Raw genomic sequence first — 23,813 nt, forward strand, 5'->3', positions numbered from 1 at the left:
TGGAGTAGCAAAGTGTGACTGCTTCTGCTTTACTGTGGTCTGAATATCAATTTGCATTCCTCTTACAGCCGTACCTTGCTTGCCCACCCCAAAAGTTTTTGTACTGAAAACAGCAATCTTGACAATGTAGGAGAGGGATCTAAATTTAAACTAAACTTCTCTGCGGAACATTTACACTTTCAATTTTTTAAAATGTCCTCCTTTAGTAGAGTGTGAAAAATGGAAATCCTGTTTGTGTACTGTAGAATAGCCAGGTCCTAACCACAACTTCTTGTATGTGGAAGAATTGCGTGTGAATTGAAATGTTTGGTTCATCCCTTGCTGTAGAAAACTTTGCTTTAAGAAGCAACTCCAGCTTTTGGCAGTTGCTCCCATTAAAGTAAATTCTAAAACTTTAGGTACAAGTCTACTCACTCATGAGGAAGCTGAGTGTGGGTAGAGGAAGAGATGGGCTCTGCTTTAATGCTGAGGATAAGAGATCTGAGTGTGGCTGCTCAAGTTGGGTACTAAGTGATTCTTTCCTTTTTTTCCACACAACTATTGCAAAGACTTAAATTTGAGCTGCAAGAGGGACATAAATTGTTAAGCTGGAGCAGAGTTGGTGTTTGGACACTGATTGCAAGGGAAGGAAATGGGAAGAGGGGCTCATTAGTGGCCAACAGGAGCAGCTACCAATTTTTTTCTTAAGAGATCCTGTCATTCCTCATGCAGTGATACTACAGCCTCATCTCAAACTAGCAAATGAAATAGCTTGTTGAAACTTTCAAGAGGCTTAAACTACACAGGAAACTCTGTTTAGTTACCCAGCCATTATTGTCAGCATGTGGCAAAAAGACATGTAGACAGTTAACACCCAAATGGATAACAACTGATAGCGGAGGTGTGTTCTATTGCTTCCTCAGTCCTGTTTAACTGTACTCCAAGTCAGGTTGCCTGTGAATGTTCTGGACAGTAAGGGGAGGACTACTGCCTCTTACAAAGTGGGCATAAAGTACCCCTCTACTTCTAAAAATCATGTAATTGATTAGCACTGACCAGCTGCTCATTAAAATCTAGGCTGGATGAATGTTCTGCTTTTAAGGGTATGTCTACACTAGGAGAGTAGTTCGATTTTACGTAAATCGAATTAGTGGAACCAATATTACAAAGTCGAACGTGTGTATCCATACTAAGAACAGTAATTCGACTTTGTGAGCCCACACTAATGGGGCAAGCGTTGACATTGGAAGCGGTGCATTGTGGGCAGCTATCCCACAGTTCCCACAGTCCCCACTGCCCATTGGAATTCTGGGTCGAGCACCCAATGCCTGCTGGGGAAAAAAATGTCGAGGGTGGTTTTGGGTAACTGTTGTCATTCAAACGTCACTCCCACCCTCCCTCCCTGAAAACGCTGGCGGGCAATCAGTTCGCGCACTTTTCTGGTGATTGACAGCGCGGATGCCACAGCACTGCGAGCATGGAGCCTGCTGCGACCATCGCTGTAGTTATGGCCGTTGTCAACACCTCGCACCTTATCATCCACCTTTTTCAGAGGCAGATGCTGAGAAATCGGGCGAGGAGGCTACGGCAGCGCAGTGAGGACATTAAGTCTGAGAGGGGCACAGACCTCTCGCAAAGCACGGGACCCCGCGCTGTGGACATCATGGTGGCAATGGGTCATGTTGATGCTGTGGAACGGCGATTCTGGGCCTGGGAAACAAGCATGGACTGGTGGGAACTGCATAGTGCTGCAGGTCTGGGATGAATCACAGTGGCTGCGAAACTTCCACATGCGTAAGGGAACTTTCCTGGAACTTTGAGTTGCTGTTCCCTGACCTGAAGCGCAAGGACACCCGGATGTGAGCAGCCCTGACTCTCCAGAAGCGAGTGGCCATAGCCCTCTGGAAGCTTGCAATGCCAGACAGCTACCGGTCAGTCACGAATCACTTTGGCGTGGGCAAATCTACCGTGGGGGTTGCTGTGATGCAAGTAGCCAACGCAATCGTTGAGCTACTGCTCTCAAAGGTAGTGACCCTGGGAAATGTGCAGGTCATCATAGATGGCTTCGCCGCGATGGGATTCCCAAACTGCAGTGGGGCTATAGATGGAACTCACATCCCTATCCTGGGACCGGACCACCAGGCCAGCCAGTACATTAACAGAAAGGGCTACTTTTCAATGATGCTGCAAGCACTGGTGGACCGTAGGGGACGTTTTACCAACATCGTCGGATGGCCGGGCAAGGTTCATGACGCTTGTGTTTTCGGAAACTCTGGTCTGTTTAGACGACTGCAGAAAGGTATTTACTTCCCAGACCAGAAAACAACTATTGGGGATGTGGAGATGCCTATAGTGATCCTCGGGGACCCAGCCTACCCGCTAATGCCCTGGCTCATGAAGCCCTATACAGGTGCCCTGGACAGTGAAAAAGAACTCTTCAACTACCGGCGAGCAAGTGCAGAATCGTGGTGGAGTGTGCTTTTGGACGTCTAAAGGGGAGATGGAGAAGCTTACTGACTTGCTCTGATCTCAGCAAAACCAATATCCCCATTGTTATTGCAGCTTGCTGTGTGCTCCACAATCTCTGTGAGAGCAAGGGGGAGACCTTTATGGCGGGGTGGGAGGTTGAGGCACATCACCTGGCTGCTGATTACGCCCAGCCAGGCGATTAGAAGAGCCCAGCGGGACACTCTGTGCATCCGGGAGGCTTTGAAAGCTAGGTTCCACAGTGAGCAGGGTAACCTGTGACTATTAAGTTTGTTTAAAGAGAAGCTGAACCTGCCCCCGTTTCTTTACCCACTTAATGTTGACTATCCTCTCCAGTTACATACCCCCCTCACCCCGTTGCCCCCCTTCCAACACACCTTTAAAAATAAAATAAATGGAACTTTGTTCATTAACACCATTTTCTTTATTAAGGGTTTCGTGGTAAAGGGTTGAAACTGGGACGCAGACTGTGATGGGGAGCAGGTGTAGTGATGGAAACTCGAGGAATGACAGGCTTCCGCTCCTAGAGCGGTCTGCAGTGGTGGACTGGTTGTTTCAACAGAGCCTGCCACCCCTCCTTTTTGGGACTCTGTGTGTGGGGGCTATGTGACTTTGTGGCAGGGGAGGACTGTTACAGATCCCCTGCTGCGTGGCTGTCATCCAGGCTAAGGACCGTTGCATAAGATCTGTAACACCCCCCCCCCACACACACACACACACAACATGAAAACCACCAGCCAGACTGAGCAGGGTGCCTAGTGACTGCAATGTGTATGTGACCTCCTGCAGAACCTGCCCCCGTGTCTGTACCCTGGTAAAGGTGACTGTCCTCTCCAAATACCAACCCTCTTTCCCCCCTTCAAACACACTCTCCTCTAACAGAACCTGACGGAAACAGTAATTAACAGAAACTTATTTTTTATTAACAACTACACAGTTAGGGGATGATACTGGGACGGGGCTTGGGTGAGGTGCTTTTGGAGTGAAGGAAAGGACTTCCCAAAACTTTGGGAATGAGAGCCGTCTGCTACTTGAGCAGTCTGCAGGGGTGGAGTGACTGTTTTCACGGCCCCAGCCGCCCCTCCTTCTTGGGACTTTGGGTGGGGGGGGAATAGGACCTTGTGGCGGGGGAGGGCGGTTAGAGAGAGACTGCAGCAGGGCTCTGTCCTCCTGCCTCCGGTCCTGCAGAATATCTACAAGCCGCCAGAGCGTGTCAGTTTGCTCCCTCATTAGTCCAAACAGCGTTTGTTGCCTGCTGGTCTTCCTGCTGCCACCTGTCATCCTGTTCACTGTGTGATCGCTGGTATTGCGACATGTTCTCCCTCCACTGGGTCTGCTGTGCCGCCTCAGCTCGGGAGCAGCCCATAAGTTCGGAGAACATCTCGGCCCGTGTCCTCCTCTTTCGGCGCCTAATCTGTGCCAGCCTCTGGGAGGGGGATGCTGGGGTAGGTCGGGAGACACTCGCAGCTGTGTGATGGGGGAAAAAGGGACTGAATTCCTCACAAAGATACATTTTTGTGAACAACGAACATAATCTTTCTCTGTGAAGAAGACCATGCACAGCACCTATCACATGCGCACTCAGGACAAGGTCGAATTTTCGGCATTCCCATTCAGTGCCTGGGGTCTTGGAGCACAGATCACACAAGCGGGGCAGGACAGTGGAATTTGGGTAGCAGGCGGACATGGTAAGCCGTAGACTTTTGGCTGCTGACTGCTTAATTTATAGCAGTGCCCTCCTTTCACGTTCAAAGCAATGCCCCTAGCGTTGGCCAGTTCCTGCTGCCAGCAATCCGGCCAGCATGAACTCTGGCCCTGTCCCACCCCCTTGCAGCTGTCCCCAGGAAAGATCCCTGTATGCCGCCCCTGTCCCACCTCCTCCGTGTGGCTGTAAACCGCCGGTTACAGTTATGTAAAGGAACAGACAATCAGTCCCAATACTAACATTCCCCTAATTTAAAGCAGATCACCATGAGTGATATCACTCTGAGGATTTCGGACACAGAGAAAGACCGCATGCTGCGTGAATGCCAGCAAAAACCAGGGCCGTATGCGGCCATGCTGTGCGAGGCACTGATCCCGGAGTACTTGCTGCTAGCCTGGGGCGGAAAAGTTTCCTACCATGGAGGATGCAATAAGGCCGCTCTCCTCAGGAACCTAATGCAAAGGCTTTCAAATTACCTCCAGGAGAGCTTCGTGGAGATGTTCCAGGAGGATTTCTACTCTATCCCTGGACATATTGACAGAATTTTCCAGTAGCTGCACTGGCAAGGACTAAAAAGTAGAGCACCTACGGCAAAGTAATCATGAGAAACCCACTGTTAATATTCCATTCCTGTTCTGATCAAAATAAATGTTTACATATTTAAAACACTTACCGACTGATCCTTCCCCTGATTCAGGGTCAGGGTTAACGGCTTGGGAGGGTTGGTAAGGGATCTCCGTGAGGGTGATGAAGAGATCCTGGCTGTTGGGGAAATCAGCATCGTCTGCGCTGTCGACTGCCTCGTCCTCCTCATCTCCTTCATCTTCCCCGTCCACAATCATCTCCGTGGAAGCAGCCGTCGACAATACCCCATCGTCCGAGTCCACTGTCATTGGCGGGGTAGTGGTGGCGGCCGCACCTAGAATGGAATGCAGTGCCTCGTAGAAACGGCATGTCTGGGGCTGGGATCCGGAGCGTCCGTTTGCCGCTTTGGGCTTCTGGTAGCCTTGTCTCAGGTCCTTGATTTTCATGCGGCACTGCGTTGTATCCCGACTGTAGCCTCTCTCCGTCATGGCTTTGGAGACCTTCTCATAGATCTTCGCATTCCATTTTTTCGATCGCAGCGCCGAAAGCACGGACTCATCGCCCCACACAGCGATCAGATGCAAGACTTCCCGATCAGCCCATGCTGGGGCCCTCTTTCTATTCTGCTATTGCATGGTCACCTCTGCTGGAGAGCTCTGCATCGCTGCCAGTGCTACTGAGCTCGCCACGATGTCCAAACAGGAAATGAGATTCAAACTGGCCAGGCAGGAAAAGGAATTAAAATTTTCCCGGCGCTTTTCCTGCGTGGCTGGTCAGAGCATCCGAGCTCGGACTGCTGTCCAGAGTGTCAACAGAGTGGTGCACTGTGGGATAGCTCCCGGAGCTATTAGCGTCGGATTCCATCCACACCTACCCTAATTCGACATGGCCATGTCGAATTTAGCGCTATCCCTTCGTCGGGGAGGAATACAGAAATCGATTTAAAGAGACCTCTGTTGAACTAAATAGCTTTGTTGTGTGGACGGGTGCAGGGTTAATTCGATTTAACGCTGCTAAATTGGACATAACCTCCTAGGGTAGACCAGGCCTTAGATGCAGTTGCATGAAGACTGAAATGTGGCCAAATCTCACTGTGTAAGGGTAGTGGAATCAATTCCTGTCTCTCTCTTGGCTTTTTTTTTTTTTTCCCCCTCAGGGGAAAAGTGGAGGGTAAATTTAACCTTTTTTGTGGTGGGGAGGAAGATGCAGGGTGGCAGCCTGGGAACAGAAAGGAGAACTCACCTGCAGTCGTGGAAGAGAGGAGTGTGGTCTGTGACTTCAATCAGGACCTGTTTCTAGCTGCTTTTGTCCAGTGTTCTTGTTTTAGCAATACTTTCCATTAGAAAAGCAAAGTCATGTTACTCAATGTAAATGGGCCTGAGTTCAAAAGTTGAAAATCTTTTCTTTTGAGCTCTGAAACATCAGATGAACTTTGCCTGAGATCAGACTTTCATATGCAGGTTGTAAACCACTTGACCACACAAGTTTTGGTGCAGAGTTGAGACTACTACACATATAGTGGAGCTGCAGAGCTGATCAGTACTGACTCCTCCGCCAGCTCCCACTCCTCCCCCAGTGGAAGGGGAACACTAGCTGTTCCAGATGCCTAGGGAGGAGACTTTTCCTTATCACATGCAACGGGTGTGAAAGGCCAGCTGCCACTCCCTACCAAACAGATTTCCTCATAGACTGAGGTCTTCTCTACTGGAGGACTTGCAGCAGGGTCTGAAAATCCATTGACAGATCTGGGATCACTTTCTGCTTCACTGGTGTGTTTTAATGACAACAGTGAAAGCTGTTTAATATCCTCCAGTAATTTTGTCAAGCCAGACATATTGTAAGCACCTACAAGGAAGTTTTAAAGCAGGCAGCATATACCTAAGAGGAATCTGACCATGAGACAAGACCTTGAATTTTCATCTCTTTAGACAGCAACACTGCTCCCATGCTGGGAATGGGTTCAGTATGGATGCATGGCAGATTCAACCTACTCTATCAACCCCACCTTTCCTTATAGCTGCTGGGTTTTCCTTTGAGGTCTGCCATCAAACTTCTAATTATGCCTGAATCTGCTTAGCACGTGCAATCTAATGAAAGCAAAAGCCAAAGTGCTATGAATATAACTTGGAATTATTTTTTTCACTCTTAGCACAATTGCATTAGGTTTAAAATTATTTTTCCAAAGGTGCAATGAAATCCTAGCCCTGAAAAATTAATGCTTATTTCATTTAATTCATACGTCCACAGTTCTGATACTGGAGAACAGTTATTTGTTCGAGTCCTTCCTGCTGCCAGCATTGACTGTCTTTCAAAATTGTTATATACTTTTTCCTGTTTACAAACCGTGGCAAAAGGTCTAGACACAACAAAATCCAACCCCTTGACTTAGCCATCATTTAATTCTGTGGCTCATTTCATGACTACAGCGATACTCCATTCTTTTATATTTGAGAAGGCAAGGTCAATTTATAGCAGTCAATATATGTACATAAACACTACCAAAATACTATAAAGCATGCACAATTCTGCTGCTGGGGAGAGGATGAGAGAATGAACTGCAGCTGACACATATATGTTAATCTCAGCACTTAATACTAACTGACTACTTTTCAGTAGTGCATGATGGGAAGGATGGTTTGAGTCTATGGAACAAATCTTGGGTAGTGGTTTCTCTTCTATTCACTGAGTCTAGAGCTCCTCTCTTCCTCCAGTTTGTTTTTGCCCCCTAGCTGCTGCTGTAATAAATAGATGGTTAATTTAGCTTTCTGTGGTCTGGTCAAGACAGACCCTCCCACCCTTCTGGGCTTTCCAAGGCCAGGCTTCTACAAAGCAACACTTCCCCTTGGTTAGGGAAGTAGAGCAGAAGAAGGAGCCTGTCTCTATGAGCAAGAGAGAATAAGGAACCCAGCATCTGCACATTCAGACTGAGCAGCAGACAGGGAGATTAGCTGTTAATGGAAATGCAATTTGCCTTTTCCGTAACTGCTACTGACTGGAGAGCAGTTAACTGCAATTGTTGTAGACCATAGAAGCTTGTGTGTAAAATCCACAGGGATCATGCTTCAGCCTTACTAGTTTTATCTGACCTGACTGCATTATTTACAGAGTTCTGTGCATTGGCTTTAGACTTGTCTTTTAAGACAAACCTTGAATGTACTGATGCATGTTGTAGTAGGAAAGCTTGTTCCATTTCCCTCCCCCACAGAACATTATCGAAACTTAGCAGAATATCACAGATACATTGAAGGTAAAAGGATGGAGGACAAATAGAATTTATATTCATAGACAGGAAGAATCTACTTTACAAATAGTATGCTTGGGTGATGCTGAAAACAATTTTTCCTCAGAAGAATTGGTTCACTTTAATATAAGCAGGAGCTGGACAAGCATGGTATGGTTAGCTACAGAAATAGTAGTTTTGCTCTAATGAATGTATTCTGTGACAAACACACAATTGGAACCTGGAGTTTTAAATACAACTTGTAGAGAGAGCATGGAATGTACTTCAAAATGAAAGACTCAGAACAACCTTTTTGTTTCCTTGGGACTTTTGTGTGAATGTCTTAACCTCAAAGGGAGATTAAACTCAGTGTGACCCAGCTTGAGGCCTGAACCATGTGAATGCCAGGAATGACAAAACCCTGGGGAGCTGGAAACCGTGGCATGGAATGAGTAGGCGATGTTGGGCAGCTTTGCCCTGCAAGAGACAGAACCAGTTAATTAAAAGTGAGACCTCTTGCCTGTGTTTCAGTGTTTGTGTACACCTCATGCTTTGCATGTCTGGTAGGTGCTTCTGAGTAAGAACTGGAGTGAGATTTACAAGAATCTTATTTACCATCTCTTCAGAAAGCCTTGGGTTGGATGGAGCTGTATGACCAAGGTGGTGGTTTTCCCTGATAGGACAAATGCTTTTGAATATGGAAGCCATAGTCATGAAAAAAATAAAAACAGCTAGTCCTGCCCATCTTCTGTTCCTTTTCCCTTTGAGTGTCTACCAGTCGGAGGGAGAAGAAGTTATTTTCAAGGACAAGTTTCCATTGAGCAGGAAGACCATCCTAGCAAAAATCTTAAATGCTCCATTATATGAATAATTCACCCTACAGGACAACTTACTGCAGTGGTTGAAGCTTTTCAATAATTACCGAATCCTGTCACAGTGCCAAAGTAGAACTGTAAGTGTTGCCACGAGGGTGGAGAAAAAGCACTGAACTTTCCCACGCTCCTGCAAACATATATGGTGGGTGATTCCTTTCACTGTTTTCCTTTCATTTAAATTCCAGTAACTATATCCTCAGCTCTATGACAGGTGATGGGCATTAACATACGGTTTCTGGTTTTGACATGTTTTCTTAAACAACCACTGTCATCTTTTCACAATCTGCATAAAAACTGCTAAATTGAATAGTCCAGGTAGTACAGCATCCTTTGCCTTACAGCATCCAAAGCTAGGTGACACAGGAAAGAACAAAACAAAACCAAGGGATAAATTTAATGGTCATTTAAAAACAGATACAACTTTTTCTAGCACATGCAGTTAATCTGTGGAATGTACCAGTATGGGATATGATTGAGGCAGATACCTTCCACTGCATCTACTAGAGGAAAAAATAAGTGTTCTCCATCCTTGTGCTTCAGGCTAAACTCACCGGTTGGAATCAGGAAAACACTTTCCTCTCAAGACCACAGATTTCCTAATGCCTCTGAAAGATAACCCACACCACCTTTGCTATTTTATTCTGTCCTGTTTCCTGCATAGACTGTTAAGTGTGGAAAAACAAGGAGTCCGGTGGCACCTTAAAAAATAACAGATTTATTTGGGCATAAGCTTTCATGGGTAAAAAAGCCACTTCAGATGCATCAAGTGTGGAGACTATGCAATATGGACAAATAGAAACTATAGGCAAAACAAAATCTTTAATTCCAAAGGTGACTGTGGTGGTGCAGAGGCCTCTACTCTCATTTGACCATGGTAACAAAGATCCAACTCAGTCTGGTACACAACTGTTTTTGAAAGTTAGAAAATGTCAAAAGCAAATATACTGGTACAAACCGGATTGTTTAGGCTCAAAGACTGGTGATAAAGAATATTCAAGGCTGCTGGTGAAGTCACAAGCTGACTGGGGTGCTGCTAGGATGCCATAAAGAGCTAAAATATTGTAGAAACGGGAGGAAACGTTTACAATTGATGGGTTAACGTGATATTGTCACCCCTTCTTGGACATGGTTTATGGGGGGGGGGGGTGTCCAGGGCCAGCTCTAGGTTTTTTGCCGCCCTAAGCAAAAAAAATTTTGGCTGCCCCGTCCCAGCCCTGGGCTCCTCGCCGCACCCCCCGCCCACGCCATCCCAGTCCTGGGCTCTCTCCCCCCCCCCCCCCCCCACACACACACACCTTGCCACCCCAGCTCTGGGCTCCCCCCTACCACCCCACCATTACCCCCCCCCACACCACCTGCTGCCCCAGCCCTGGGCTCTCCCCCCCCCACCCCGACAGGATTGGTTCCCATATGGTTACAGAACTGCAGTGAAGTGGAACAATTTTCAGCTTGTGTGATTAGAGGATATCTGGATGCATATTATAAGACTGTCCTACATAAATGAGGAAAAGTTGAGGTGCCTTTATTATTCTTTTGTTCCACTCTTTCTTTCTATGGGGAATTTGCCAATGCAATATCATTGTCTTCCTTTTAAACAAATGGCAATGGCTGTTGAAAATAGCAACTCCAGTCCTAATAACCATTGGGAAGCATTTCTTGCTCAATTTTTATCCTACTTTTTCTACATCAAGTTACAGTGGATCAGTATATTTGATTTAGGAGAAATGAAGTAACAGCCGCCCAAACTGAGCTTGAGCACTCCTGAATTTTGAGGTGTTCAAATCTGGAAGGCTGTGGGGGGGCTGTAGCTCCACAGGGGAACACGGCAGCATGTATGCAGCAGGATGTCTGGCGCTGTGCGAAGCCAGACACGCTGGTCTGAGTGGCACGGTAAGGGGGCTGGGGGGTTGGAGAAGGGGTAGGGAGTTCCAGGTGGGGGGCAGTCAAGGGACAGGGAGCAGGGGGGGGTTGGATGGGGTGGAGGTTCAGGGAGGCAGTCAGGGGCAGGGAGAAGGGGGGGTTAGATGGGTCAGGGGCTTGGGGGGCAGTCAGGGGGACAGGCAGCAGTTGGATAGGCATGGGAGTCCCAGGGGTTCGTCAGGGGACAAGTAGGTGGTGGGGTCCTAGAGGGGAAGTTGTGGGGGGTCTGAGGAGGGGGCAGTTAGGGACAAGGAGAAGGGAGGCTTAGATAGGGGGTGGAGTCCTGGGAGGGGGTGATCAGGGAGCAGGAGGGGTTGGATGGGTTGGGGTTTCTGTGGGGGGCAGTTGGAGGGAGTGGATGGTGGCAAGGTGGGGCTACCCTCCCTCCCCATGGAATGTCCTAGTTTTTGAATGTTAAAATATGGTATCCCTACTCAGAGTTAGGGTGACCAGATGACAGGAAGAAAATATTGGGACACAAGGGGGGGGGTTTACCGGCAAAGCAAAAAACCCCAAAAACTGAGTGCTGCTGGTATAACGACACAAACAGATCCCTCTCCCACTTCCCTACTGTGGCCCAGTGCTGCTGGCAGTCGGGGCGGGAGGGCGGGGGGTGGGAAGGAAAGCTGAGAACAGCCGAGTGCTGCGGGCAGTCAGAGGAGATTACGCACCCTCCCTTAGCTATGCATACCTTCAGCGTCTGGTTTTCAGGAGAGGGGGGAAAAGAAAACCAACCGAGAACAGCTGAGTGCTGCCGGCAGTCAGAGGAGACGAGGAGAAAAAAAAAAAAAAAAGCCGAGAACAGCCAAGTGCTGCCGGCAGAAAAAAAAGCGGAGTGCAGCGTCCCGACCGAAGATCAATCGGGACACGGGACAAATACCTAAATATCGGGATGGTCCCACTTTTAATCAGGACGTCTGGTCACCCTACTCACAGTGTCGCTCTCCATAGCAGGCTGCAGCATGAGGTCTCAGCTTCCTCACTCCCTCAGAGCAGTAAAGGATGAGAAGTGAAGCAGTTCTTTCCCTGCTCCTGGGCTGGGTCTAGAGGCAGGGAGCTAACCAAGGAACTACAGCTTCCAGGGCCCCCTGTTGGTTCCCAGCTCCCATGCTGGATCCCTGCCGCCCCTGCAAATGGGCTGCCCCAAGTATGTGCTTGCTTTGCTGGTGCTTAGAGCTGTCCCGGGGGGGGGGGGGGGGGGGGGAGTCACAGGGGGAACAGGTGGACTGAAAGGAGCAAGCTTCCCCATCACATCTGCCACCTCATGGGACACACACCACCACCATTGGACCCTCATCATCCTAATCCTGAAAGGCATGCTGGCCTTACTCTATCAAAGAGAGGGAACCACTGCTATCACCAACTGCCTTGGTTGACTCCTGAACATCTGGAACGTGAAATGTGCTACCACTACCTCCTTTGTGCATCCTTTTCCTTCCCCACTTAGTTTCTTCTTTCCTATCTCTTACCTCATTTAGCAACACTGCTGTAAGTTTGACCAGTGAGGCAGCTAAAACCTGTGCCATAAACAGCTCAGTGCTGATATAAATTTGACATTGCAGTAGCTAAGAGTGAGCTAACCCCACCTCTCTCCAGCAGCAAGGTTGTAAGATACAGTCCGTGCTAAAGATAGAAGCTGCATTTTTTCTAAACTTTTTTCATCGCTTTTATGTTTGTTTTGTCTTCAATGAAACATAACTGGACTTTAACAGTAGCTCCAGCCCATTTCATCTCACTACTTTCCCCCCAAAAAGTACAATTAATACCAGCTTTAAGACTGTCAAACAGGGATTTTTCTTATTAAAAACTTGTCACAGCTAAAGGGAATCAAGGATATTAACATCAAAGCCTTACTTAATATTTTGTTTCAAATGCATTAATGCACTGTTTCCTTTTTCCTGCAGCTTTAGTAAAAGGTTAAAAAGATCAATGGTCATGGTTACAGTGGAAGTAAGCCAGCAACCTGACAAAACCCCAAACCCGCTTAACTATTTAGTGTTGTAACAGTTAACACAGGTTTCATTAACATTTTATCCCATTGGGCCTGAGATAACCCCCCTGCTTTTTCAAAATACCACAGCATAGTGCCCAACTCTTAACTGAGAGTAAATGGTTTTGATAGGACAGTACATTCTCCCTTGTGATGCCCGTCATTTTCATTTCCTCCCTGCAGATCTGGACTATATATAATTTTTTTTTTTTTTTTTTTTAAGTGTTTGACTGTTGGTCTTTGCAATGATAAGCCGTCACTGATTGACACGCAGGCTTAGAACAATTACACACAGTGATATCGACGTGAGACTCATTCATTCTCTAGCATGCAGCTTATTCAGGTCATGAAAAACTTTTATATTTATAAAACAGTATAATTATCTTTAACCAATTTCAAAGCAGAAAAGGATGAGAAGTGAAGATTAGCATTTTGCTGTACAAGACCAACAGGATGATGTTATATGCATGGGAAACATATCAGGAGGATGGGAGGAAGGTTTATTTATGCTTTTGGGAAGAAGGATGAGGCTGTGTGTCAGAGCTTTAAAAATCTGCAGATTAGCTGAATCTAGTGTGTTTTTGTTGTTTGACAGAGGCAACCACCAGTGGCAAAGGTTGACTTCAGGCTAGCCCAGCTTGACCACTGTTGAGTTTATACAGAATTTTAGAGTTGGACAATAAAAATTTTTTTTTGTGAAATTTTGAAGTTTTCAGTTTGAGTTTGCAATGGACCCTTTTTTGCAACATTGTGTATTATATTATCATAATTTCAATAAAATTTGATATTATATACTTTGCACTTTATATTTTTATCTTGCAGCACTATACAAAAGCAGGTACTATCCCCACTTTACAGGTGGGGAAAGATGCACAAGGAGGTTAAGTGATTTGCTCAAAGCAAAGTCAGTAGCTGAGTCAAAATATAAAAACCCTGGCTTCCTGAATCTCACTCCTCTAATCTTGCTATAGGTAACCATCTTCACAGAGTAAACATATTTAACAAGGCAAGAATAATTTATGAGAATTAAGAGTTTTTATCGTTTTAGTAAATGAAAAGTTATCCCTTACAATTTTGCACTTTGATTATGTTGGTCAGGGAGGCATGATTAGTATATTATGCATTTCAGTGAACAGTCACAAAAATGTTACCATTTGTTGATCTACTGTTGGAAGCCACCCACGCCAATGCAGACTCTGACTAATCTGATTGTCAAGGTTGTTGAGAATAGGAAACATCAGGTTAATAGTTTTATTTGTACACAATTCATAATTTACAATTATTACTATTCAATATTTTGTATAAAACAAGTTACAATATGCAAGATTTCCAAATGACAAATGCATATCAAAGTAAGTTTACAAGACATCATGAAGCTTTATCTTAAAAATACCTTCAGGAAAATAAAACTCCCATTCTGTCATTCAATCTGATTTAAAAAAATATGATTAGAAATATACAATTTAAAAAAAAATCAGGATGAGCAATACTGATTATTCAGTACGTTTTAAAGAACTTTCCAGACTCTGTACACAAGACAAATGAAAGTCTGCAAACCATTATAAAATTGCAGATCTGATTACATAATTGTTGATTTTTCTTCCACTTAGAATGTGCGTCTCATTTTATACAAATCCTAGCTTAATAGTTTTTGTCCAGTCTTTAAAAACAACAGCACATCTGCAGCACTTTCCTATTTACAGTTGGAACAACAGGTCAAGATCTGGGAGTAACTTTAATATAAACTGCTGACACTTTGCTGAAAAGCAGCAACTTGACCCAAGATACCCAATAGTTACTATGTATTTTAAGTAGGATTTTCACTATATATATATATATATATACACACATATATATATATATATATATATATATATATACATATACATATACATATATATATATATATATATATATATATATATATATCAGTATAAAAGGGTGGATGGGGAAAAAATGATGGGCCACCCACCCAGAATTATACATCTATCACAGCAGGGATAACTAGCTTCTCAGCACACACAAGTTCTAGGTCTCCAGCTGCCTGTTTTACAGGTACATTCCATTTGGCACACTTTCACAAGTCTTTAAAAAAGAAGCACTTTCTCCCCTCGCTTTCAGAATTGCGTGTAGACAACTTTGGTACGTATGGTGCAAATGCAAGGCAAAATGTCAGATTGAAAATACGACCTAAATGTTAAAATTACATAGGCTATGAGGAGGTAATGTTGGTCACTAAATAGTAAGGCTGATTTGAATATTCAAATACAGAATGGCAGTAGCATTTGTGCGTTTCTCCGCAACCGTCAGATGTACAGAAGTGAAAAATGGTAGCCCAGAATCTTCATACCTAACAAAACTGTGAAACTTTGTTTAGAAACTTTCACTATATGTAATAGACATTTGTGACAGGCTTTGTTTTTCAGTTAAAATCAGTATTTGATGTTTAAAACAATGATACAAAATTAAAGTCCAAGAGTTCATCTGGTTTTTAAAAATGTAATTTCAAAGTTTGCTAAAACTTCATATGTTGGGGTGATTCTTAAAAACAAACAAACCCTAGTCTGATTCTTTTCAGGTTCCACAGACAGTACAAACAACTCAACCTGTGCATATGTATAAGCAAATTATACCTATTACATTATTTTTGGGCAGACTTTAACTGAACAAATCAGTTCACTATTTGCCAACAGACAACTCCTCGGTTTCACTCTAGTGCTGAGGTAAAACACAAACATGTACACAAAATATGAAAATACCTAGAAAGCAAAGAACTGGGTAGGCAGCTGGGAAGTTAAAACTACTACATACTGTCCAAAAGCCTTATTGTGTTTTTTTTTTTAATCTAATCCTCCCAACCACCCTACCTTCCCCTCATTCAGCTGTTTAGGCTTGTAAAATAAACAGAACTGTGACCTCCCCAGAGTTAGGACATTTTTACCTGTACAGCACCTAGCACCGTGGTGTCCAATCCTTTCAGCTGTAGAGGCACACATTTTATTTTTGAAAAAGATCAAGGAGCTCCAGTTGTTATACTGGAGGCAAAATCTCTTGCCTTGCATCACTCAGGTAATAAAAGGAGTGGAATTCCCTCACAATGTCCCTGCTGGGGATTCTACCCACCTGGAGTGCATGGAGCCAGTATAGCAGGGCATAGGTGGCCTAAGAGGGGGAGGAGGGAAGGGTGAGAGTGTGGAATGTGTTATGCTTCAGCTATCCACAACAGGCAGACAGTCCCATTGGGACTGTTAGCTGGCACAAGTTAAGAGCAACTGCTAGGCTGGCTCTGACCAGGATAAGGGTAGAGAATCATTGAATTTTAATTGAGTGTTGTCTCTCTGTCTTTATCTCCCCACTCTCTTGGGCTGTCCTGGCAGCTGGTGGAAAGGATGGGGCAGAGGGGAGTCACCCTTTACTAGGTGCTCCCCTACATTCAGGCAGGCAACTGCTCAGAGCATTCCAGGCTTACCCAAGAACTGCAGCTTCAGAAGTGAGAGGTATGGGGGAGGCAGTGCCCACAGGGCCTGGGTGACACACACACTTTGGTTAAAAAAAAAATCCACAGGGATGGTTCAGGGAGCACATTTTCAATTCATCATTAACTGCACATTCTCTCTTCTAGGTCACTGGTGGAAGTTGGACTCACCAGTCTAGCACAATAGGGCCTCTAATTCTTGATCAGAGTAAAGAGCACTCTGCTACCCCAAATAAAAAAACAAAAACAAAGGGGCTGTATTAGCAGAGAGGGAATTGTTTTAAAAAATCCATTGACTCATTTTGTCCCTCCCTCCCCTCACAAGGTTAACAAGGCTCTTGTCCCCAAAATGATGTGGCTCAGCCCCTCGCTCCCAATTGTTCTGAAAGGCAATATAAACACAAAGATTACTATTTCCTTGGAGACAAGAGTCTCTCAGCTGTACAAAGCAAAGGAGCAAAATCAGATGAATCAAAGGGGTTTCTTCTTTTTTTTTTTTTTAATAAGATATTAAATATCTGTTCAAGGTTTGGATTCTATACTGGAAGAACCTTTTCTTCTATCTTCTTTACATTCAAGTTTGCATAATTAAAAGTTTCAGAACAACCTGGGAGGTGCTTCTGTTAACTTAACAAGTAACCATATCCTGGACTAATACTCTTCTGCCTTTAGCATCAAAAGCTAGTCAAGCCAACATATAGTTACTTACACTATCTAGGGAACACCCTTCAATTACCATGACGATTTTTTAATGCTCTAATAAGGGGATTAAATTAGACCTAGGCCTTTAAATTTAGTAGGAACATTCCCTCCCACTGCAAGACAGTAGGTCTTTCTTCAGGACAAAAAAGTCTGCTGAGTAACATTTCAACCTTCCTCCCCAAATGTATTTATACAGAACTCATAAAAACAAACCTCTTTTTACTGTTGGCTATGCAGTAGCAGATCTATTCTGAGGGGTGTGCACATGTCAAATGTGATGTTGGCAAACAAAGATACTGGGGGGGAAATAAGCTGTTCAAACATAATAGGATAAATCTGGAGGAAAAACTTTTCTGATTTAGAAGAAGGTATTGAAAAGGAAAAATAAAATTTCAAATCCTAGGTCACCTTTAAAAAATTACAATGACATTTAACTGATAATTGGGTATCTAGGGCTTTTTTTTTTTTTGATAATCAAAAGTACCTGGATGTTTAAAGGAGCACTGCCACCTTGAAATAACCATTTTTAAAAAATTACTGACTACACCTGCTTCCCACTGCCAATTTCAGTGGTTTTACAATCACAACTCTTTTTTTTTTTTTTTAAGTGCCCCTATTTCCCCCACGCCTCAGTGTGGAAGAAAATGATTAAACAAGGAAAACTATGACAATGACCATAAAGTATGGTCTGATGCATAAACTTTAGGAACCATTACCATGTCTGAAAGATTGAGAACCTTAGGTATTACCTGTAGCACAAGTAGGTAAAAAGTTTTCAACTAGCCGTGTAATCTAAGTTGATGGTGCTGCTTCAAATTATAAACTCTGGTAGGAAAATCCATGTTTTCAAGCAATTTGAGCAACTAAAAGCTATTACTAATAAAACAGTTAGCAGCTTTTAGTTAAATCGTTTAAAAAAACCCTTTGAAATAAAGCAGTCTTTGGTGTCCAGTAATTTGTTTGGGTATTTAACATTACAGCTTCATAAAAAAAAACATACAAAATAAGGAAGGCTATCCAAATCAACAGGAAAGTACAATGTTATGAGAATAAAATCTTGCCTTCCCAAGATTTGCTCTGTATTGGAGACTGAGATCAGCTTGGACGGACAACAGTGAATTAAATATTTAAAAGCTCCCACCACATCTTCAATTCTTATGGTGGCCAGCAGCTAAGTGATTGCCATCACAATTACACACATGCATCATACCCATTAGTAAACCCTCTTTATAATAGAGCGTTTAGATATTTACACCTGAGTCTAAATTTACAAGGTTTTTTTTAAACAGTTGAGAAACATTTAGAATTAGAAAGCTGAACTGTTTGTCAAGCATCTTAACAGGTTGTTTTCTTCTACAAATTAGGAGGAGTTTTACTGCTAAAATCTTAGCTGCATTTTGCAGTTAATTTCTTTGAAAAGAAAGACTTTTTAAGTTCCATAGCAATATTCCATTTCCCCCCCCTCAGCATCCTCTTCAGTCACTTCTTTTTACTTAACGCAGCACTGTCCTGGTCCTTGGTATGGCGTGACCACTGAAATGATAAAACACAGATTTATGAGGAATAAATTTGAAATTCAAAAAACAAAGCAAGCGCAAAATCTTTCTAACATTTCTGCCAGTGTAAGCTAAGTTAAGCATAATACTACAAACAAAAAATTGTAAAGAAAAAAAAGACTTGATACTTTATAGAGAATAAATTATCAATTGTAAAGAAAGCACAGACTACTATTCTGATTACAAAGAGTAGGAAAAAAGCCTTTGTAAAGAAAAAGCAGATGATTCAAAGTACCATAATTTCATTAAGCGCATTTGCTGTAAAGCATTCCTTTTCCTTTTCTCCTTCTGAGGTATCAGACTGTGGGAAAAGTAGAAAAGAATGGAAAAGAAATATTAATTTTTTTAAAACTAGAATTAGATCACAAACAGACAAAGCTCTGGTGTGCTGCATGCCATTTCCATCTCAACACAGGAGCAGAATGCTGCTTAATGGCTCCCTTCAATAGTGAAAGCATATTGGGTTAAGTGTACTCTGTTCGTTTTCATGACATGCTTCTCTGGTGAGAAAAAAAACTAAGAGACCTATATATTAATTGTTGCATATATTTCCCCTTTCCTGCCAACAGGTCACAATTATTCCTTGGCATAATGATTCCTATAGTCCAATTCCATTGAACCCCCAAAATCCTCACTACACACATTATTTCCTCTCTTCTAAATTGCTAACAACAAAGGAGCTCAAGATCTTGTTAAATACATGGAACGCTAAGAGTGTAATGAGTGGGACAATAGCTTAATTTCTATCCATTTTGAAGGGAAGAGGGTTCTGTTAGTTTCTTTACTTCATGCAGCTGGTGTTGGAATTTCTCAAGCCCCTACTGGATAGGTTACAAGGTGGGGGGATTGGGAGAGGGGGGTCCTTTTCCTGGCTCAGTCACTGCCTTGCTGCATGCCTCTGTTTCCCAGTCTGTAAAGTGGGGATACTAACACATGCTGTGTCCACCTCTGTAAAGCACTTTGAGTTCAATGGATGAAAAGCAATTTAAGTGCTCAGTATTAGGATTATTCTAGTTTTTTGTTTCAAGATAGAATAATTATTAAATGTTGCCTCTATTGTAAATGGTCCAATTAAATAGATTAACAATAAGAATTTAAGGAGTGTCTGTATTTTGGAAGGAAGAGAGAAGATGATAAAATTTCCACCATAAAATGATCTGATAAATGCACATTGTAAAATGTGAACTCTGACCTATCACTTATGGACCAATCTACAGCAGCCATGTCCTAGCGATGGGAAAGTGAGGTGCCAATTGACCAAGTCAGTTAACCTAAGGTCACAGAGCAGATCATAACCCTAGGCTGCAACATGAATCCCTTGCAGTTCCATTACATTCTCCCATCCACACTGCCATGTTAATGTACTAATACCCCCTCTCATTCTGGACAACCAGGCATTAACTATGGTAGATATATAGTGTCACCTGAAGGAAAAGGCACAAATATTGTACATATTGGCTTGATTAAACAATCATGAGATGGCTTCATAAATCTCATCAGAAAACTTGAAGTAAATATTGTAGTTTTACTGAGAGATGAGTCATTCAGGACCCACTACTTGACAATTTCTTCACAGTTTGAAGGATGAGGAAGGACTCAAATCTGAGGATATAATGCTAAGAATGAATTTTTGATCATAGACTGTGATTCAGCTACAACAAAACTGAAATCTGAAGAAATCAATGCAATACCTATAAATAAAATGAGATTCAATGAAAAAAAATTGAAACAGTGGTCATATAGGAAAGACTATTAAAATACACAGACACCAAATAAAATATAACTGGCTAGGCAGTGATGTCTAAAGAATCAAAGGGTTTATACTGGATGATAAAGTTTACATAGATAAAATAATATTGTGTCACAAAAGACATGCTGGGTTAGATTAACAGCAATACTACAGTATTAACAGAAGTCAGAACTGTTCTCCTCTACCCTGCATTTATTAGGCTTGAATTGGAATAATGCAGTCAGTTTGGGGGACCCAATATATATATATATTTTTTTAAGACAAAGTTGAATAAACTTCAGGCAAGAAGGATGGAAAGCCAGTTTTTGTTTTGTTTTGAATACACTAATGGAAGCTCCACGATGTCACCCATTGACTGCATATCCTTTACCAAATGGAGAGCTGCAAAAGCCATCTCATTCTGTGATATACTGGCTCCATATAAGATTTTTCCAGAGGCTACAGGTAAATAAAAACACATCCATATTGTAGGGAGGACATTCTTTATAATGCCCATGAGAGGGTATAAATTTAATCACATGATGCGTATATGAACTACAACCAAGCAGCCTTTTTTTTTGAAGGAAAAATGTCTAAGAACTCCAGAATTGTGACCCTATTGGATGGCACTATTTTGCTTTGAGATATCTTGAATGGCAGGATCTGGTCATCAACTGATTGAAGCAGTATGGTCTCAAAGTTAAGTATTAGAAACATGATCAGATACAGTTTAAAGTGAAAAATCTGGGGCAGAAGTTTCAGAAGCAGTGTCAGAAAGCCAAATTACAAAGACTCTACAAAGTTAGTGCTCTTTTATGAACTGAGGAATCCCTCTTCTGTAAGAGCACAAGTCTCTCCTCAGAGCCAGGAGGCACCATGCCAGGTTTGTAAAAGATATCTCCAAAGTGGCAGCACTTCTTCATATAATAATTTATCAGAAGGTCTTTTTCATTGTGACAAATGAGAAGAAAGGAACTGGGGAATGCCTGCTGTTCTCTAGGAGGGAGGATCTACTCATAAGGATGCTTTCCAGGAACTGAAACGGTATGTCACTGAATGGACAAATAGCTACAGAGCTAAGAGGCTCAAAAACAGAAGAGGGATGAAGAATATAAGAAATAACCAGAATCAGAGAGAGGTCAACATGGACAGAAATCAGTACTGATAAAAACATTGTAGTCAAGGAGACCTAATCAAACCAAACAATTATGCAAAAACTAAATATAGTGTTTCATAAAACTGGTATTTAAGGTAAGGTTAAAAAAAAGTTGTTTTTAGCTTTTAACTATTTGTTAATATGAATCAAATGCTATATAATACCCTGAAAATTCTCTCAATGTTACATTAGAAGTGTCCTGCAGGTTATCTGATACGGCGTTTCCATCTTTTACCAACCATTAGAGGATTGATTTTGTTTGTTATTTTTAAAATAGCTTGCATTTCCCTTTAAGGATGAGGGCAGAAGGGAGAGAAGAGAAAAGGAAATTCTATGAAACTCTACCACATACTAAGTTTGTATTTATGGCATACAAACACCAATTCATAAGTCCTAGTTGTAAGTATAATGATTCACTCCCTCCCAACAAAATAAGGCTCTTCTCTTCAGCATTTATTGATAGACTAATTAAAAGATATTCACAACAAGCACAAGACAAAAAATTGTCACTTTCAAGAATCAAAAACTATTTGAAACTGCTGTACGACACATAAGCCACAGATTATACGTGATCTGGATTTAATTTGCTTAGATCTTTTGTTTTCAAACTGAAAGTTGCAAGCCCTCTTGTCAGTTTCACTCCCAAAAAAGAGAAATATACATTTGGGATCTCTCTTCCACAGTGTACTGATATCTGTGAATGTGAAAGAGGACAGCACTAGAAAAAAAATATACTGATGGCTTTAAATTCCCCTAATTAATGGTTGTGTAACCTACAGATCTGAGCTAGAACCTCATGCTCATTTCCAGCACAACTTGAGAGGGTCTAGGTCTGCATACTGGCTTTGCACATGGATGGATACAAGAACTCGTGTGGTAGCTGTCAGAAGTAAATATACTTTGTACCCATGTGATTACACACAAGGCACTCACACTCTTGTTCTAAACCATCCACATTTTTAAATTCTCCAGGTGCTTGTAGAGCAGACTACCTACTTTAAATTCTGAATCCTTTTCCCTTTATAAAAATCTCATTACCAGTACACTATACACCTCTACCCTGATATAACGGACCCGATATAACGCGAATTCGGATATAACGCAGTAAAGCAGCACTCCAGGGCCGGGGCGGGGCTGCGCACTCTGGTGGATCAAAGCAAGTTCGATATAATGCGGTTTCACCTATAACGCGGGAAGATTTTTTGGCTCCTGAGGACAGCGTTATATCGGAGTAGAGGTGTATCTATTACACACACACACACTATGCATTTTCTACACCTCTGTGATACAAAGCCAGTGTGCTTTTATGATTTATTTTCTCATATCTCATTAGTGGTCAGACTAATTCCTCTTAGTTTTTATATTGCTTTCTCTTTCCATATTAATCCTTGCCAAGACAAAGGAGGAGTCCCTCCCCCCAAAGAGAACTGTGAAACATTGTCTAGTGTTTTCCCTCAATATTGAAGATACCCTCTTTTCCACACAAGACAAGGAAATAGATCTTTTCTATGCTGAATGGTTGGCTTCAATCATTCATGTTCTTTGACTTTCTGGAAAGAGTGGAACTTTTAATGTTTATTTTCTTATTGGATGGTTAGACCAATAGAAAAAAGGATGACAATAAATTTGATCTTACAGGAGTAGAGAAGGGTGTTACAGAGGAGATATTTATGAACATTTGACAGAAGTTAGTTCTTTGCCATCTGAATTTCTAATTTGTTGCACTTGTACTGTTTCTCAACTCCCCCCTGCACCCTTCCCTCCACCACACTGTCATATACAATTCCTCACCAATTTTTTTTTAAATTTGTTTCTGGAGAGGTTTCTTCATAATACCTGTAGAAATTGTGATGGGAACTATTAAGTCAGCAAACTCCTAAATTCAGTAATCCTTAAATCATACATAATAACCACAATACAAATCTCCCAGTTTCCAAAATTCACTCAGAAATGTATGACACAAGAGATTCAAAGCTCCAGACAGTCTCATTACATGATAAATAAAATATTTTAAAATATAATTCCTTGTCACTAGGAGGCTAATATTTCCTCAGACAAAGTCCATCACCAGCAATGGACATGCCAGCTCAAAAGAGTAACTCTCACCTTTTTAAACTGCTTTTTCTTGCAGCAGACCTGGTAGTTCTTTTATTAATGTCTGCACTGCCAGAAATGCTAGGTTCAGACGTTTTACTTTTCTGAACACTGGACTGTAGAATTACTCTGAAAAGAGTAGGAAAAAAAAATTATATAACCTGAAAGTTTTCCAGAAAAAAAAATAAGAGGATATAATACTATAGCACAAAGAACAGATATATCGGTATATGTGTCATTTGGCTCTCCACAAATAAATTTTTGAAAAAGGGTTCTTTGCAGACTGAGGTATACAACTTCCCCTTGTTAATGCTTTGTTAGTAAGTTAATTCTTGCAGTA

At 42.4% G+C, this 23,813-nt stretch overlaps 1 protein-coding gene across 7 annotated transcripts in view; it reads right to left on the reverse strand.

Moving 5' to 3' along the window:
* Window positions 1–17,885: 17,885 nt before the first annotated feature.
* Window positions 17,886–23,813, reverse strand: part of CDC14B (cell division cycle 14B) — a 73,131-nt gene continuing 67,203 nt past the window's right edge. For 2 of the 7 annotated variants that reach the window (XM_054031933.1, XM_054031935.1), the window contains exons 13-15: window positions 23,486–23,602; window positions 18,730–18,795; window positions 17,886–18,471 (exon numbers count right to left, since the gene is read on the reverse strand). In XM_054031933.1, the coding sequence (XP_053887908.1) occupies window positions 18,432–18,471; window positions 18,730–18,795; window positions 23,486–23,602 (223 nt within the window). In that variant the 3' untranslated portion in view covers window positions 17,886–18,431. Of the gene's footprint in view, window positions 18,472–18,729; window positions 18,796–23,485; window positions 23,603–23,813 lie in introns of those variants that run through there. The other 5 variants (XM_054031939.1, XM_054031936.1, XM_054031938.1 and 2 more) reach the window with 4 other exon arrangements.

This window comes from Malaclemys terrapin, chromosome 6, assembly GCF_027887155.1.
Source record: "Malaclemys terrapin pileata isolate rMalTer1 chromosome 6, rMalTer1.hap1, whole genome shotgun sequence".
Classification (NCBI taxonomy): domain Eukaryota; kingdom Metazoa; phylum Chordata; order Testudines; family Emydidae; genus Malaclemys; species Malaclemys terrapin.